The sequence below is a fragment of the Lissotriton helveticus genome, chromosome 7 (genome assembly GCF_964261635.1).
Source record: "Lissotriton helveticus chromosome 7, aLisHel1.1, whole genome shotgun sequence".
NCBI classification, from domain to species: domain Eukaryota; kingdom Metazoa; phylum Chordata; class Amphibia; order Caudata; family Salamandridae; genus Lissotriton; species Lissotriton helveticus.
In genome coordinates, this window is record NC_136068.1 from 1,033,221,531 (window position 1) to 1,033,240,049 (window position 18,519).

At 47.0% G+C, this 18,519-nt stretch overlaps 1 protein-coding gene across 1 annotated transcript in view; it reads right to left on the reverse strand.

Annotated features, from left to right (window-relative positions):
* Positions 1 to 14,405, reverse strand: part of ASPSCR1 (ASPSCR1 tether for SLC2A4, UBX domain containing) — a 902,109-nt gene extending 887,704 nt beyond the window's left edge. The window contains exon 1 of the mRNA XM_078653432.1: positions 14,331 to 14,405. Coding sequence (XP_078509558.1) covers positions 14,331 to 14,405 — 75 coding nt within the window. The remainder of the gene's footprint in view (positions 1 to 14,330) is intronic.
* Positions 14,406 to 18,519: the final 4,114 nt, after the last annotated feature.

Genomic DNA, 18,519 nt, shown 5'->3' on the forward strand with positions numbered 1-18,519 from the left:
AATGTACTGACTCTTACATGCGACTACCGTTTGACGCTAGATGGGGATTTACGCTGCAAGAAGTACAAGCACCGACCGCCAAACTAAAGCCGGGCAAGACACCAGGCCCTAACGGCATACCGGTAGATTTCTATGAAAGAAATGCCAGTACGCAGGGACCTTATCTCCTTCACATATTATTCGAGGTGAGGAATGATGCCAATCTGCCGCTAGACCTTTGCCACTACAAAAGTAGTAATCCATAGGCAAGGCACGCCAGCCACGAAACGCAGTTCATACCACCCAATTTCACTCCTGAACACAGAAATAAAAAATACTGGAGACGGTCCTGGCCACACTACTGATCGCTGTCATATCACCCCTAATTCATGAAGACCAATCAGGTGTTCTGCCTAGGAGATCCACTAGGTTTAACCTCTGGAGACTCCACAACTGGCTAGAGTCGACCCAGAAAAGAAGAACTCCCTAGTTGCCGAAAAGGCATTTGATGGGGTACACTGACCCTTCTTAACAAAGGCCTTGAAGAGATTCACCTTCAGATCCAAATTTCAGGCCTGGATAACTACTATACGGAACCCAGTACCCGCAGTCAAAGTAAATGGTGTTCTATCAGGGAAGTTCCCAATAGAAAGAGGGACACAGCAGAGCTGTCCACAATCCCCCTCCTCTTTTCCCTTACATTAGAGCCACTAGCTTGTGTAGTCTAACATTATAGGCTTCCGCACAGAGGAAACCGCACTGGAAGAGGAGAGGATTTTGCTTTATGCAGTTGACATCCTGCTCTACGATACCCAACCGCAAGAGACACTACCAGAGATATGCCAGGTGTCTGTACACTATGGAACTCATGCAGAGTATACAATAAATTGGGACAAATCAAGCCTCCAGTTGGGGGAGATGTAGATTTGTTAGACCTGCCTGGGAGACTGCATATAGACAAAGATGGGTTTAAATACCTTGGAATATACGTGACGCTTGTTAGAGAATGCAGTTTAGATAAGAATCTTCAGAGAATTTGGGGAAATTTCCACGGGGAGGTAGACCGGTGGAGGACCCAACCTCTAATGCTGCATGGAAGGGCATCTATGATCAAGATGATAATCTTATCAAAAAGGATATATGTCCTCCAGAATACATACCATAAAATCCTGGTGGATTTTTTAAAATCAAAATAGAGGGAGAGGTCAGGACACTATTGTGGAATATGAGACATCCTAGATAGGAGCTGCGGTTGCTACAGTGCAACCAGTATAATGGTGGCATCGCCCTTCCAGACATTAGAGCCTACTACTGGGCAGGCATTTATTAGTGATCAATGACTGGGGACAAACATCTGGAGATCACCCCACTTACAAGTTGTAAATAAGTCAATGTCAGTCTAGGAACTACACACTATCTATATTGAGGTTTACAAAAGTTATCTGAGTAAAACAAGACCAAAACGATCCAAATCCATCAAGTAGTGGAAGAGGAGATATTAAATATCGAAGGAATAAATTTAATAAAGCACTTAGAAGCAGGGAGAGCTAAAAAGGTTCCTTCAAGTTGCGAGGGGCCGGTGCAAATCCAAAGTTCAGGCCGACCGCGATGGTGCGTGGGCCAGCTACAGGGACCACTTCAGCCCGCTGAACACAGTACCTTGGAACCTGGGACGCAGTCTGTGCAGCAAGGCTTGCATTGTCCGGCGCAGTTTCCGAGAGCTGTCAGTTGTGCAGCAATGCTTTGCGGTGCTTCTCGCTGCATCACGTCGGATTTGGCAGAAACCCAGGTGCAAAACCCACTTCTGAGGCCCAGAACTTGGAGTGGGCACCTCAGGCAAGCATAGGAGTCCCAGAAGGCAGAGTCCAGCAGCACCAGCAGAACTGCAGGGAGTCTTTTGTGTCCCTGAGACTTCAGAAACAGGAGGCAAGCTAACAAGTTCTTGAAGATCACTTTGGAGGGAAGGCAAAGTCCGACTCTCCTTCCAGCAGAGTCGGAGAGCAGAAGGAAGCATGGCACCAAGCAAGAAATCAGTTCTTCCGGACAAACAGTCCAGTTGAGTACTTTGAGCAGCATCGCAGTTTTTCTGACAGATTCAGTACAGGTCCAGAAGTGTCTGATCTGGGAGGGTCAGAAACACAGTATCCGAATGGGCCTTTGATGTAGGGGGGGCTTTCAAAGAGTGGTTCTGAAGTGCATGAGCACCCCTTTCAAGCCAATCCTGTCTCCCAGGTTATCTATATGGAATAACCAGCCATTTGACCTTTTGTGTGGGGTCAGGTCATTGCTCCTGATGTCTTGGTGTAAGCCCCCTTTCCTACCATCTGGCCAGGCCAGCCATTGGAATGCAGACAAGTGTTCAGTCACCCCTGACCTTCTTGGGTTTGTGGCTATCGGGGAGGAATGCAAGAATGGGATCGGTCACCCCGTTCAGATGGGTATTGGAGACAGGCTGGAGGTCACATAGAGAAAAGTTAAGAGCAGAAAAATGCAAACAGTCTGAAAGTGGCATTTCTGTGCTAGTAGTGTTAAATCCAACCTTACCAGCAAAGCACATTTATCACTACTCTTCCACCCATACCAAACACGATAAAGTTACTCCCCTGGGAATAGGAATTACCAGTTAGATACACGTGAGGAAATTGCCAAAGCTGGACTGTAAGGGGAGTAGGCCTCACCATAGTGAAAAATGAAATAGGCTTTTTCACTACCAGGACATGCAAAGCATATAAACACATGACCCTACCTTTGCTTACATAGCACCATGCCCTCTGGGTTACCAAGGGCCATCCTTAGGGGTGACATATGTAATGAAAGGGGAAATTCAGGGCTTGGCAAGTAGTGTTACCTGCCAAGTCATAGTGACACGGAACTGCCCACGCAGGCCATGCAATGGCAGCCCTGACACCTGGTTAGTGGGCTACTTAAGCAATGACACAATCAATGCTGTGGGCTTACTAGTAGCATTTAATTTACAGGCCCTCTGCACCTATAGTGAACGTTACTAGGAACTTATAAGTAAACAAAAAAATCCAAATTGGGTACGATCCAATATTACCATGTTTTAGTGGAGAGAGCGCAAGCACTTTAGCACTGATTAGCAGCACTAAAATGCACAGAGTCCTAGAGTCAGCATGAATGGGTACTGAAAAATGGAGGGAGGCAGGTGAAAAAGTTGCGGGGGGGAGGACACTCCCATGGCTGTCAGGTCTAACAATAATACTATACAATGAAAAGAAATAGACCATCTAAAGTGGTACATTCACCTATTAACATTGAAACCTATGACCCCAAAGACTAGGCGACAACACTATTAAGAGTTGGTGGCCTAGTCGTGGGGTGTAGTTGTGTCAACCATCACCCTTCTGGATCGATAACTTTCAGGCACTCCCTCTACAAATCCAAATAGTGGTTCATTAAATCGTTCCCCGTAGAGTATGTGGTGTGCATGAGAGTGTTTACGTACATGAGAGCTGAGGTAGAGAAAGGCTAGGGCCAGTGGCAGAACCTTTGACTGCCTCAACTGGAGGAGTAGAGACTATCCTCAGAGACAGAAGAAAAGAAGTTATTGCTAGTGCATTTTAAGAAGAAAAAGCGGTAGAATGCGTTGCATGTGAAGATCATTCCTTATTCAGCCAGGAACCAGTTCCAGTGTTCTGGAGCACTGCAGTTAGTAGTTTAGTAGGAACGGTACTTAGAGCTTTCTTGTAAGCAATTTGGAAGTGCCTGGTTGGAATCCAGCGACCGCTGTCCAGCCCTACTGCTGATTTCCATTTGCAATTGACCTGGATATCAGTGTCCGAACACTGTAATTCATCCCTGCATGAGCCCATTGAAACTGCAGTTTAGCATTACCATCGTGAAAATGTTCTTCAAGTCACATTATTGTCAGTGTGAGACACATGTGCTTGCAATCCTGCATTGCGGATGTGAAACCTTTCTTCAAGCAACACTTACGTCCTTAACAAACGCCTCACAGCACACAGTTACAAAAATCAATCAACAATAATGTCAAGATGTTAATTTTGTGTCCTTTAATTTCAGTGTTCATTAAGATTCGCAAGTAAACACATATTTCATCGTAATGCCACTTGCGCCTCCGACTTAATCAGGGTTACAAGTAAACAAAACACACATTTATTTAAAGGGTATTATTCTTAAAGTTCACTAACCACCCAATAACTTCAAAAGTGTACGAAATGTGTACATGGTGATACAAAATAAGGAACTACTTGAATAGAGAGAATTCACAAGGATACTTAAATTACAAAATGCAAACTTCTAGCCCCCCCATATACACCGTACCTTTAATATTACAATAATTTGTCTTTCAATTTCAAATAAATTATTGTGCCAAATTAGAGCACACCTCAACGTGTATTTCAATCTCCCAGTGTTTATAAATAAAAAGCAAAATTTAGCAATATCATCATGCAACACTTTATTCGGCTCGAAAAGGCTATGAAAACCAAGTAGAAATAAACAAAGACTAAAATCATAAATAACAAGAGTAACAAGCATTGAAAATGCAATAGGACTCGCCTTTGATTAAGTTAAAGCCATTTGCTTTGCTAATGGTATTGTACAGCAAAGCAAATGGCTTTAACTTGATAAAAGGCGAAACCTATTGCATTTTCAATGCTTGTTCTATCTGCCTCTGGAAGAAGAAAGGCTGAGTTGGCCAGACAGCAATTCGAAGGGCAACCTGCTAGTTTTACACAGATCTCTATAGCAGGCTTCCAACTCACAGAGTAGCCATGCTGTGTCATACTGGTATCTGGCCCTTACAAAACAAAGTACATTTAAAAAACGCACAACAGCACCTACAGGATTGATCTCTGTAGGACTGGATGCAAACCTATCACATCGGGATTCAAATGTTTGAACTGCAGGACCCCCCACCCCCCTTCCCCTACGTACCTCTATGTGGCCCCTCTGCCTCCCTTCTCACTCACCACAATTCAAACTACTATTTCTATCTGCCTCGGAAAGATGAAAGGCTGAGTTAGCCAGACAGCGATTCGAAGCGGAACCTGCTAGTTATACACAGATCTCTATAACAGGCTTGCAACTCCTGGAGCTGCCATGCTGTGTCACGCTGGCATCTGGCCCTTACAAAACAAAATAATGTTTAAAAAACGCACAAGAGCACCTACAGGATCGATCTCTGTAGGACTGGATGCAGACCAATCACAAACGGATTTAAATGTGTGAACTGCACGACCCCCTCCCCATCCTTCCACCACGTACTTCTCTGTGGCCCCTTTGACTCCCCTTCGCTCTCACTCACCACGATGCTGCTCCCACCTGTCGTTAGGTACTATTGAGCATATATCATACTAATGAAAACAGCATTACGCATTCACACGTGTTCATACAGTCGGGACATTCAAAGGCTTGTGCGCAGTCACTCGCAAACACACAAAAATGCACTCACTCACTTCTCACACACATACAAGCACACGCATTTGCACTAACTCACACATACACTTCACAGTCCCGCCCTGCCCAGGCCCAAGTCAGCCCTGCTCCCTGCAGAAGGGGAGCTAAGTTGTACATTGTGTAGAGAGCTCGAGACTGTAAAATCAATAAAGCACACACGTTGGGGTGGTTTATGATTCTTTATTCCCGGAGCGCCGGGAGATTACGACTGGCTGCAGCGGTCGGCGCCAACACAATATGGCCGCCTTCCGCTTCCTGTGCTCTCCCCTTCCTGTTCCTACTGCGGAACACTAGAACGTTACCACATATCTCCCCCCTTTAAACAACAACAAAGTGTATACAAAAGTCTTACTTCCAGTCCACTTCATAATCCTTGAATCTCTCTGGTACCTTTACCCTTCTTCCTGCTCGGGTCTCCACTCTCTCATTGTCTCTCTCTTTTCCTGTCGCCTTGCTCTCCGTCTTCTCTTTCGCTCCTTCTTCTCTGTCCTTCACAACTACATTACTTCCCTCCTTGCTTCTGCTTCCTTCCTCCGTAGTCTCTCTCACTCCCCTTTCACCACTTGCCGTCGGGTTCTCCGCACCACAGATCTTTTCTCCTTGCCTTTCACGATCTTCACTTCCTCCATCCTCGAATACTTGCTCCGCTCCTTCCTCTACGTCCTCTTCCCACTTCAGTATTTTGCTGCACTTCGCCATTCTGTCCATGGACCAAACCTTTCCGTCGCTCAGGAGGGCCGACCGGGCAAAGGGTTCCACTACCTTGAGGGGTGGTGAAAACTTGCTTTCTCCCTTCTTCTTCATGATTGCTTGCTTCACTCTAACCCAATCACCCTTGGCTAGTTCAGCATCTCTGGTGTTGCGTCTCTTGTTGTATTGTGCAGTGTAGATTGCTTGTGCTCTCTCCAGATTCTTTCTGACTACAGCTGGCGACCACTTGCTCTGTACTACCAATTTCCTCCACGCTGTGTTGTCCTTCGTGAACGCTTCTCTGCCTCGTAAAACCTTGAAGGGGCTGTAGCCTGTGCTCCCAGGTGTGATTCTGTAGGCCCAGATCATCTTCTCCAACTCCTTCTCCCAGTCCAGTCCATCCTCAATGGCTGCTTGTATGGTGCCCATTATCACACGGTTGAAACGCTCTACTTGGCCGTTGCCTGCTGGGTGATAAATAGGCGTGTGCTTCACTTCGATGCCGTTTCTGTCGGTAAAAGCAGTCCACTTGGCCGACGTGAATTGGGGGCCGTTGTCGCAAGTGATGACCTTTGGAATGCCCTCTCTGACAAACGTGGCGCGTAAGAAGCGAATCACTGCTTCGGTGTCTGCATGTTCTACAATTTCCAACTCCGGCCATTTAGAGTATTTGTCAATGACCACTACTGCGTACTTCTGAGTCCCTTCTTTGTCTAGGACCGGACCCATTATGTCCACAGATATCATTTCCCACGGGCCATCCGGGATAGGGAACTTTCCTAAAGGCGGTCGTAGCATACTCTGAGTCTTATCAGCCTTCGCACATGACTCGCACGTGCGCACATGCCGTTCCACCTGTGCATCTATGGCCGGCCACCAGTACGCCGTCCGGGCCAAAGCTTTCGTTTTCGTGATCCCTTGGTGCCCCTCATGGAGTAAAGACATCAGGCGGTCCAGGATGTTCTGTGGTGGGACCACTTTGTCGCCTCGGAGTAGGAAAACCGGGTTCTCTGCCAATGACAGTTCATCTCTGACCTCCCAGTACCTCTTCAATTCTTCCTTCAGGTGTCTCTTCTCTGGCCATCCATGTACCACATACCCTTTAACGGCCTCCAGATCAGTGTCTTCTTCGTAGGCCTTTTCCCAGTCCTGGGCACTTATGACGTCTTCTGCGTCCTGGATGGTGGCCACTACGTATCCTTCCCAGTCCTGCTTCCTTTCACTCCCTGCTTCATCCATGGCCGCTGCCCTACTCAGGAAGTCCGCTACTTTGTTCTGTGGACCTGGTATATGTTCCACTTCGTAGACGAAATCCAATAACCTGAGGGTCATCTTGGCGATTCGGGGCGTTGCGTGATCATGACCGCTTGATGTGAGGACCCGGACTAACGGCTTGTGGTCCGTCTTCACTAGGAATTTGGCTCCCCACAAATATTGTCTAAATTTCTCCATCGCCCAAACTACGGCCAGCATTTCCTTCTCCACCACGCTGAACTTCTCTTCGTTGGGGGCCAACGAGCGGGAAGCGAAACAGATAGTCGACAGCTCCCCAGACTTCTCCTTCTGCATTAGTACTGCCCCTAGGCCTCGGTCACTGGCGTCTGTGGTTAGAATGGATTCAGCATGCGGATCGAATCCCTTGAGGGGAATGGCCTTGCTCATCTCCTGTTTGAGGATTTCGAACTCCATCTGTTCCTCCTTTCCCCACTGGAATCTGTTCTTTTCTTTGAGTAGTTGACGAACGAAGTGCGTTTTCGTTGCAAAATGAGGAATAAACTTGCTGTAATACTCGGCCATTCCGAGGAATGACCGAACGTCTTCTTTTCTTTCCGGAGTGGGTGCCTCCAGGATGGCCTTCATGTTCGTCTTCTTGGGAGTGATGCCTTGTCCACTCACCTCATGGCCAAGGTATGTGACGGACTGGACTCCCAACTTGCATTTGGACCATTCCGCGGTCAGTCCGTTGTCTTGCAGTCTCTGTAGTACTTTGTGGAGCTTCGCATTGTGGTCATGCTTGGATTTCCCCATTATTAGGATGTCGTCCTGAAAGAAAAGGACATCCTTCAAGTCTTTCAACAGTTTGTGCATGATCTTTTGGAAAACTGCTGCGGCCGAGGCCAGGCCGAAGGGCATCCGCACAAATTCATAGCACCCAAATGGAGTGATAAATGACGTAAGGTGACTGCATGATGGGTGAAGCTTCACTTGGTGATAGGCCGAAGATAGGTCGACCGTGGAGAACCATTTGACGTCTTTTGTCATCGTCAACATCTCATTAATGCGTGGCAAGGGGAACTTGTCTATGATGATGTTTTTGTTTAACTCTCTGAGGTCCACACAGAGACGTACCTTGCCGTTGGGTTTTTGGGCTACGACTAGGGGCGAAAGCCACTCTGCGCTCTCAATGGCTTTGATAACGCCTTCCCTTTCCAGTCTGTCCAGTTCACTTTGTACAGCCTCCCTGCTTCGGAACGGGATATTTCTCACTTTGTGCACCACAGGCACGGCACCTTCCTTCAACTTTATGAGGTGTGTGTATTTCCCTAGTTCCCCGATCTGGCCGTTGAATACTTTGGGATACGCCGACTGCCACAACGCCACATCTTCTTTTACCTCCATGTCCATGAGCAAGATCTTTTCAATGCCTCCCGGGTTGAGCTGGATCCCTAACGCCCCTTGGTCTTTCCAACTCAGCACCGATGGGCCTTTCTCCGCGACATACAGCTTGCAATTTGCATGCCTGCCTCTGAATTCAAACATGAGAGGACAGTATCCCAACATGGGAATCTTTTGCCCCGTGTACGTGACTGGCCTCACATCCATGGGCTGAAGAGTTTCTTTGATTCGTGACGCAAATTTGTCCTCCCAAACTCGCCTTTGAATGATGGAAATGGGCGCTCCACTGTCTGCTATCATTTCTAGTGGTATGCCTCCAATGTGCATGTCGAGTCGGGGTCTGTCGGAGTCCGAACCATCCATTTCTAGTATTTGGACATCGATGTACAGGAACTCCTCTTCTTCCACCGTGTCGTCCTGGTCGCTAGCTTCCTCCTTCTGTTCCTGGTCTACTAATCGTACCGTGGCATTCTTGGGTTTCCTGCGACACACCTTTTCGTAGTGTCCGAAAATATTGCAGTAAGAGCATTTGGCTCTAAAAGCTGGGCATGCCTTGTCGTTGCCTAGATGGGCATAGCTACCACACCTGTAACATTGGGGTTTCCCTCCTTTGTTGGATCTGCTTTCCGTCTGATGTTTGGTGGAGTTGTCATACCTTCCGCCTCCTTGGATTCTCCGCGTCTCGTTCTGTCTCGAACGTTCACTCCTGTTTGGCGCCATTATCTTGCACACAGCCTGCAACTCTTGGGCCTCCTTCTTCGCCGCCTGAGCGCACCTTTTTGATAACTCTGCTTTCTTGACCATTGCCCATATTTCTTTGAGTGGGGCATCGCCATTCACCCACAACTTCTCTTGAATGTGGGAGCTTGAAGTGTGCATAATGATTTGGTCCCTGATGAATTCATCCTGCAGCCCGCCAAATTTGCACGTGAGAGCCAATTTCCTTAACGCCACCACGTATTCGTCCACCGTTTCGCCGCCTTTTTGCTTCCTTTGGAAAAAATTGAATCTGTCTATGGCGACACATACCACCGGTCTGTAATGTGCATCTAAGTCTGCGATGGCGTGATCGAATACCTCGGCATCACCGGCATCTCTCTCACTCTTGACTATGGTGTCATACACCCTGAGCCCTTCTGGGCCTAAATTGTGGAGCAAGATTTTTTTCTTTCTTTTGCTGGAGAACGGGGTGTCGCCTTCCTCTTCTAGCGCCTCCAGATAGTTAAGAAAGTACCTTTTCCAGTCTTCCCACTTTCTCTCTGGTTCGCCGCATTTCGTCAAGAATGGTACAAGTTGAGTGAGGGACGTGCCCTGGGCTGCCATCGCTGGCGCGCTTCTTCTGTTTCCTGCCGCAGTACCTATCCGCCTGGTTGGACTCCCTGGAGCGTCCTGTTCCCCCTCGTCGTCTTCTCTGTGCTCCTCGTCACTCCCTTCCCCTTGTTCTCTCCTCGTGGGGTGTGGGGTGGTCAGCGAGCCGCCTCCTGTACCTGGGTGCGAGGATCCTGATGCTTCCGCCCGTTCCTGCTTGTCTGCCAGGGTGCCTGGTCACTCTGCAGGGACCCCAATGGTCTGCTGGTCTGGTTTCTGGGTGTCCCTATGGAGTGGGCGGTCTCCAGCTGCTTTGCAGCACCCTTGGTGCACTTAGGTCCGGTTATTAAGGAGCAGGGGCTCTCTCAGCTGCCCTGGACGTGGTTGGAGTGCTGCGGTGGCCTCAGGGGTTTGTCTACCTCCTGCGCGCCAATTTCTGTTCCTCTGCCACGCTCCGGTAGAATTTTCTGCACTCACGCGGGATGCGTGAGCTCGTGGTGCCGTCGCGTGTGTTCTGGGACTACATCCCGTAACTCGTCGCCATTGTAAAATCAATAAAGCACACACGTTGGGGTGGTTTATGATTCTTTATTCCCGGAGCGCCGGGAGATTACGACTGGCTGCAGCGGTCGGCGCCAACACAATATGGCCGCCTTCCGCTTCCTGTGCTCTCCCCTTCCTGTTCCTACTGCGGAACACTAGAACGTTACCACAGAGACACCCCTCTGAACACCCCCCTCGCCCCCTCCCTCTCAATCCCTCCTGTCTCGGCAGAGCTTAACAAAGATACAGCTGCCCCCCTTTGTACCCCTTTCATGCGGCATTTGTTCCAATTACCTCCGAACTCCCCGAGCATATGGAACGTCATTGTCACAGACCCAGGGCTTCCTCCTTTCATGCTGCCCCCTCCCTCCCTCCCTCCACCCAGAGAACATTCTGTTTGTCTCTTCTGCTGTTTGTTTATACCCCAGGCATTATCAAAAACAAAACTCGAGTCTCTGCACGTAACATGAATACCGCACAGTTTCTTTTATGAGTCGATCTCGGTTGCAAGGTTTGGGCCCCTGTCGCTATCAACCCCTGCCCTTACAATAAGTTGCAATTCGCCATTTGATTCTTTCAAAGGCTTTGTGTTTGTTTATCAGGTTAATGCGAAAACAGGCTGAATGGGAGGTAGTGTTAACGTATTACAAAACACCACTTATTTTGTGTCTTGAGGGGAGGGAGGGAATCACCTGTCCTCTCCGTGAACCCCTACACCTGTGAGTTCCGTGCCTGGCCGGAGTAGTAAACAGAGTCATAAAACACGCCTCCACTGACAAGAAAGTTCTTTACCACAGCAGTAAAGCAGGCCAAGGTGTCCGTAGGGGCTGTCTGAAAAGCGGACAGGGTGGCACCTGAAAACACTCCTTTCCATTGGGAAGCTAGCGTTTACCATAAACGCTGACGCTACCCAATGGAAAGAAGGGGTGGGGCTTAGAGTCCCCTTTAGCATTTTGTTTTCAACAATATCTCTCGCAGGGCGGCGCAGCTTCGCTGCCACACCCACACGAGACCTAAAAAGGTAAAAATATATGGAGAAAAAAAAGGTAAAACACAATTAATTACAAACAATATTAGTAAAAGCAAGCTTTGCATCAGCTCAAACTTAATAAATACAGTAGGACCATCAATTAAGTTATCTATCGTATGTAAGCTAATTCCTGGGTTTGATTGCACGTTGGATAAAATTTGCTATAGTTACACATAAACGTATGGAAGAGAATGACTAAGTAAACATGCCTATGTAGTCTGACTTTGCTTCTCTAAGATGCAGTATTAATGTATACATTTGCTTATGAACATAACATTTACAAAAAATATAAAATGGAAAGCTGATTGTGCTGTAGAGCTACCAATCCAGGGCTAGACATCTAAAGAGGACACAAACCTAATCGGTTCTGAGAAGGCAACCATAAAGTGCAAAGTGCTTAACTTCAGCTTAGTCTACAGGGTACTCACGTAATTATTAATTATCCAAACAAGATAATGTTCCATATCAGGTCCAAAGGCTATAATACTATACAGAGTGACTTTAGTTTTGGTGAATTCCGTGCCAAACCTATTATTTATTGACCCTCTCCAGAAGTAATCCTTTAGTTTTTGCTTGCAGGCCAATCAAAGCGTCTCAGGGGTTAGTATAGAATTCAGGTATGCCCAGGATCTTACTGATATTCTTGATATATATTAACCATGGAATTTTACAAACGTTGTCTAACTTCACACAATCCATGATCACCCAGCGGATACATTTTGTTTCTGACTTTGACCAGATAGATAACTATAATAAAAGCAGTTGAAGCTTGATGACATCACTGACATAGTTGAGTCCTAGTTCAGAATGACAAATAAAAAATGAAGTGCTGTGCGAAACCGCCATCAATCCCTTTAGACACCCATTTTCAACCCTCTGAATAATGAAATAGTCTTTAATACCCCAAATCACTGAGCCATAAGACACAACTGAAAGAGATTTGGCTTGGAAAACTTCCACCAGTTCTCTGAGAGGTTTTGAGCCTAAAAGTTATAAACTTGAAGAGTGCCTCCATATTACATACATATTTGCCTGCCACTGCAAAGCCTAATGAATATCATGTGCAATTGTCGTCAAAAAGCACCCCTAGGTATCAGAAATAATGGTATAATTTTGTTACAGTTAACCAAAAAAGATCTATTTCTGCTTGCCCTAGGCCCATAAGTCATAATATTAGTTTATATTAGTTTAAGCTCCAAGCCATTCATAAAGCTAACAAAGTTATTAAGGAGTTTCTGCAACCCTTAATTAGTTCAGGAAATAACGACAGGGTCATCACCATATATAGTAAAATTGGAACAGGGCGAGTTCCAACAAACGGCACATCAACCTTGAGACTAACAAGGTGCTGTTGTAGGCAATTTAAATATAGGGTGAACATAAATAGCACCAGGACGCACCCTTGTCGCACACCACGGGAGAGTTGAAAGGGGTCCGTGACTTCACCCATCAGACCATATCTCACACTAGCGGTGACCTCACAATGTAGTTCAATCAATCAATCAGGATTTATAAAGAGTGCCAAATCACCCGATAGGGTATTTAGCCGCTTGCAGGCCCCGAAGGCTTTTTCGAACAGCCAGGTCTTGAGGGCCATTCGGAATTCCGGCACTGAGTTGATGGTCCGGAGGGAGGCTGTTTTAGGGTCTTTGTTGCGATGTGCGAGAAGGAGCGTTCTCAACTTCTGCTTTGGTAGGTGCGGGGAGTATGGGCAAGTGAAAATGAGGCAGAACATAGGCTTCTATGGTTGGTGGAAGTTCAGGCGGTGGTTAATGCAGGCGGGTGTTTGGTTGTTTAGAGCCTTGTGTATGTGGGTCAGCAGCCAAATTGGAATCTCCACTGGACGCGGAGCCAGTGGAGTTTCCGGAGGTGGGATATGATGTGGGTTCTTCCAGAAGGCCGAGGAAGAGTATGGCTGCGGCATAATGTATGGTCTGAAGTGTCTGTAGAAGGTGTGCGGCGAATCCTATGTAGAGGGCATTGCCATAGTCAAGGCATCTGGTGGCGATGAGGGCTTGCATCACGGTGATTCTCGTGTGTAGGGGTAGCCACTTGAAGATCTTACGTAGCATGCGGAGAGTGAGGAAGCAGACAGAAAGTGTGGTACACTAAATAGGAAAGACAAAATATGAGGAAGGATGTTCAAAGTAGGAAGATGCCAACCCTTTGGAGGAGCAGAACCTGTTTTGGAAGATGGTTCAGAGTGTGGAATTAAAGACTTCGTAGCAAAATGTCTGTTAAATTGTTCAAAACCCGAAGGTATTATTAAAGTAATGAATAATGTGGTGATGACAATAAAATCTGGAGTAAACCAAAACTGGTGATAGTATACATCAAAGTTTTTGAAAGGTATTATACAAATAAACATAGAATGGAGAAATGAAAGAAGAACAGTGAATGGTATTCATAAAAACTACCTAAAGTCTTTAAAAAAGAACTACAACATCCATAGCTCTTAGAAGAGCAAGAGTTTGAGCTATTGGCATTGTAAATGACACATAGTCCTTGCTTACATGCAGCAAGGCTGGCAGTAAAACAGACACAGTTACTGCCAGCCACGTTCTATTATTATATTATTTTAACAACTTAGCTGGTGTTGTTTAATCAGCTCTAGAAATGTCAGTGACTTCCTAAAGGTGAGGAGGTCCTGTGTCAATCTGAGTTGGAAAATCTATAAAAATCTCTAAAACTGTAACCAAATAACCAAAACGATTTTACTTACCTGTTTGCAGGAAAATGTCCCAGTGAAGTATCCAGGTACACTACACTGTGTAAGAAAAGTAATCTGTAAAGTCATTTACTGGACATCCTATTGCAAAGTCAATACAAAGTATATGTACACTATTTAAAACTATTGCATTACCAGTAATTCTACTGTGATAAAACTAAAGTATATATACAACTGCAATTCAAACTGTATTATTACTACAAAGTATAAATCCTTTACCTGTGCCAGGCTTGCTTGGTTCTAGGAAATAAAATAACTGAACTAATATTTTTATACAAAACCAATTGGTCTGAAGTTCAGTCTTTGAGTTTGTGCAATGATTTGCTGATTGAGTTTGTACAACAAATGCTTAACACTACCCACTAATAAAGCCTTACTGCTCGCCCCCACTACCACACATAGAGAGTAAGGTGCTATCTACTTTTACCTCTGCCTACCTTTGGGGTTCCATTGGACTCTGTGCATACTGTACCTCCCTTTGGTATAGTATATACAGAGCCAGCTTCCTACACACGGCACACTTACTTTGATTGCACCCGGAGCCCCGTTCCCCCTTACCAATATGGAGGCTGATGTGGGCCGTCAATTTGTTCTGTTGAAGGGTACACAGGACAGACGGGATTTGACCATATTGAACACATATGCCCCGAACAATGACGACTCCATGTTCTTTTATAATATCCAAGACCTGTTAACACATGACGATGACACACCACTCCTGTGGCTGGGTGTCTTCAACTGTGTACCGGACGCAGACTCGGACTGGGCACCCCCAGGGCAGGTACAAAACCTTTAATGACAAAGGCGCTTCGCGCAGCGATATGGAACCTGGGCCTTACTTATATTTGGCTATTAAGCCACCCGACACAGCAGGTGCACACCTACTATTCAACCACACAAGATACTTGTAGCAGACTGGATAGGATACTGGTGGCGGGCTTCTCACTGTTGGAAGACAGCGAGGGGACACACCTGGCACACTTCCTGTCAGATCATTCTCCTGTCGGAAGTGTCGTATAACTGGGGTACCCCGGACGAGAGGGTTGCAATAGGAGGATGTAGGCCGACATCTTGGAAGACCTGAGAGGTAAGAAGGTGCTCTCAAACGCACTGTCTGAATTTATGATGACCAACTGGGGTACCACAGCCAGTAGAGCCATGGAATGGGGGGCCCTAAAAGCGGTATTAAGGGGCACTCGTAAGGGCTTAACGTGTGGGGTGTGTAGACAGGAGCTCAGCACAGAAGAGGACTCAGTGGGCTCTTTGCAAGCTAGGGAGCGCTTGCAGGTGGGCATTTACGGACAATAACAGGAGGTGCGTATGCGTATCGCAGATATATAGGACAGACTAAATAAGAACACACTCAAGCATTATAAGCAGAGACTACATAGGGAAGGAGATAAGTCAGGTTGGCTCCTGGCATGGATACTCTGCAGAGTGCACCCACCGCCGATGATCACACACTTGTTATCACTGGATGGCACAATGTAAACACTAGGGCAAGGAATATTGAGCGTCTTTCAACAACACTTGAGACACGTATATATTGCAGATGCCGGCATAACGCCAGCCTAATATGTCCCATTCCTAGAAGGACTAGGTCTCCCGAGGCTAGCACATGTGGATACAGATTCCCTGGAAGCCCCTATCGGTGTGGAGGAACTTGCACTGCCGTGAGTCTGCTTTCACATGCAAAAGTGCCTGGCAGGGATGGCTTCCCCTGGAGTTTTATCAGACCTTACCAGTGACGATCATGCATGCATGGTCTCCTGGAAGTCCTGCTGGAGGCACGTGAAAGAGGTCTGCTGCCCAGGTCCATGAGGGAGGGTGAGATCTGCATGTTCATCAAACAAGGTGGTATTGAGTCTGATCCAGCTGATTATCGATCACTTACCATGATTAACGGAGATGTGAAAAACCTACTACTTGCCAGCCGCTTGGCGCCCCACATGTCACAGCTGGTCCATGAGGACCAGTGCAGGTTTATACCTGGCTGAAACACCGGCATGAATCTCCGACGTCTGGCCCATATACTCCATGAAATGGGACACCAGGATGAGGACCTTGCATTGGTCTGTATTGACCTAGAAAAGGCTTTCGACACAGTGGCATGGGGCTATTTACTCGAAGTCCTGAGAGTTATTGGCTTTGGTCCTCAGTTTCGCTGCTGGGTCCAATTACTAAACACAACACCCAGTTCAAGAGTGTGCGTGGGTCAGTCGGTCGGGGGCATGGAATTTGGAGCGGGGGACGCGACAGGGATGGCACCTCTGTTTGCTTTAGCAATTGAACCCCTGGTTTTCTGGACATGTCAGAAACTGTTGATTTGGGGCAGATGCCTGAGGGAATCCCGTCACCTGATCTCGCTTTCTGCGGAAAACACATTATTTTATATTACCTCCCCACAGATGGCATTGCCCTTGTTGTTGCAACCCTTGGATGAGCTTAGAGGTAGTTCTGGGCTCCGTCTTAATAAGTGAAATCTCTCCTATTTCCCCTGGCTTCTTTGGTTGGTACACCATTGGATATTCTCCCATGCCTGGAATTGCGCTGGGAGTTGGAACACTGCCGGTACTTGGAGATACAAGTGGCCCATTCCGAGACACAACAGCTATGCCTTAATATGGGTAGGTTATTGGATGCCCTGCAGAAGTCGGTGGCTTTTTGGAATATGCTGCCCCTATCACTGATGGGCAGACTACTTGTGTCAAAAATGGTATGGTTACTGCGATGGCTATATACACTGCAGAACTCACTGTGTCCCATACCCAGAAAGATATTTAAGCAGCAGAATTAGATGTGTTTTTTTAATTATTGTGGACAGGTTGTCGCAGCAGAGTGGCCTTGAACACCTTAACCCGACGATATGAAGAGGGGGCTTGGAAGTGCCTAATCTTGGGATGTACTATTATGCCGCACACCTGCAGCATGCGTCTAGATAGCTGGCTGAGGTTGATAACTGGGAAAAATGCCTACTGACGGGATTGATGGCAGCGTATCAATTATCAATGGTACTGATGGAGAGTGCGGGAGTGACTAAGGATCTACCTTGTATTGTTCGACACACAGCGCACATATGGCATGGTTATGTTGAAGTGGTCCTGAAGCATGCACTCTTTCGCAGAGAACTCTCAATCTGGATACTAGCGCCGGTAAGGCAGCTGATGAACAATATGTCTTTTCGGGCATGGAGCGATGGTGGTTGTGTACCGTTGGGGTACCTGTACCCTGGTAAGTTTTTCTTAACATATGTACAAGCCTGTGAATCCTTTGCACTGAGACCGGGGCATTTCTTGCATCATGCTGAACTGACCGAGATGGCCAATTGACCCACATTTCCTGCTGCGCCACCGCTCACACATACATTAGATGTACTACTGACTTACGGTGCGGGTAGTCATTTATTACACTTCTTTATAGGGCGATGAGAATAGAGGCAACGAGTACCCCGGTCCAAGCACGCGAAGCATGGGATACTGCTCTGGACACCCCGTTATATGACAACAGAGCATGGACAGCCATTTGTGAACTCACACACACACTGTGTCCTGCAAAGTCCGAAAATTTCCTCCACAGAACATATATGACTCCAAAAATCCTCCAATGCAATGTTAGCGGGGCAGACTTCCTGCATCTGGCATGGCGGTGTTGATCAGTACAAGACTTTTGGGCACAGGTAGTGGCAGACTTACAGAGGAATACGCACTTATGACTAGACTGCACACCATTACACTGCTTGTTGGGCCCAAAAGACGTAAAATTGCCTATACATTTCTGCAATTAGCACTGGTCGTGGTCATGAGCAGAGTGGCCATCCCCTGGATGGGTCAGAGTGCCCCCAGACCTGATCAATGGTATAGAGACTTCCAGGAGTGGACGCTGGCTGAGGAGGAGCACATGAAACGGAGCAGGTATGGCGAAAACTGGAGGTTGAGATCCAGGCATGGAGGAATGTATGTGATGTGTTCTTAGACCCACAGCCGGGAATGTCATTAAATGAAAGTGATGATAGGGATATCAGTGTGGATGATGATATTGATGGAGGTGAGGGAGGGGACAGCTCCTAGTTGCACGTGTTCTGCTTACCAATGCGAGCTTGGCGTGTCATTAGGCAATTGGCTGTGCTGGAGACGATGCAATCAGAAGTTGATTAGTTGCCTATTTGTGCAATTTCTCAAGCATC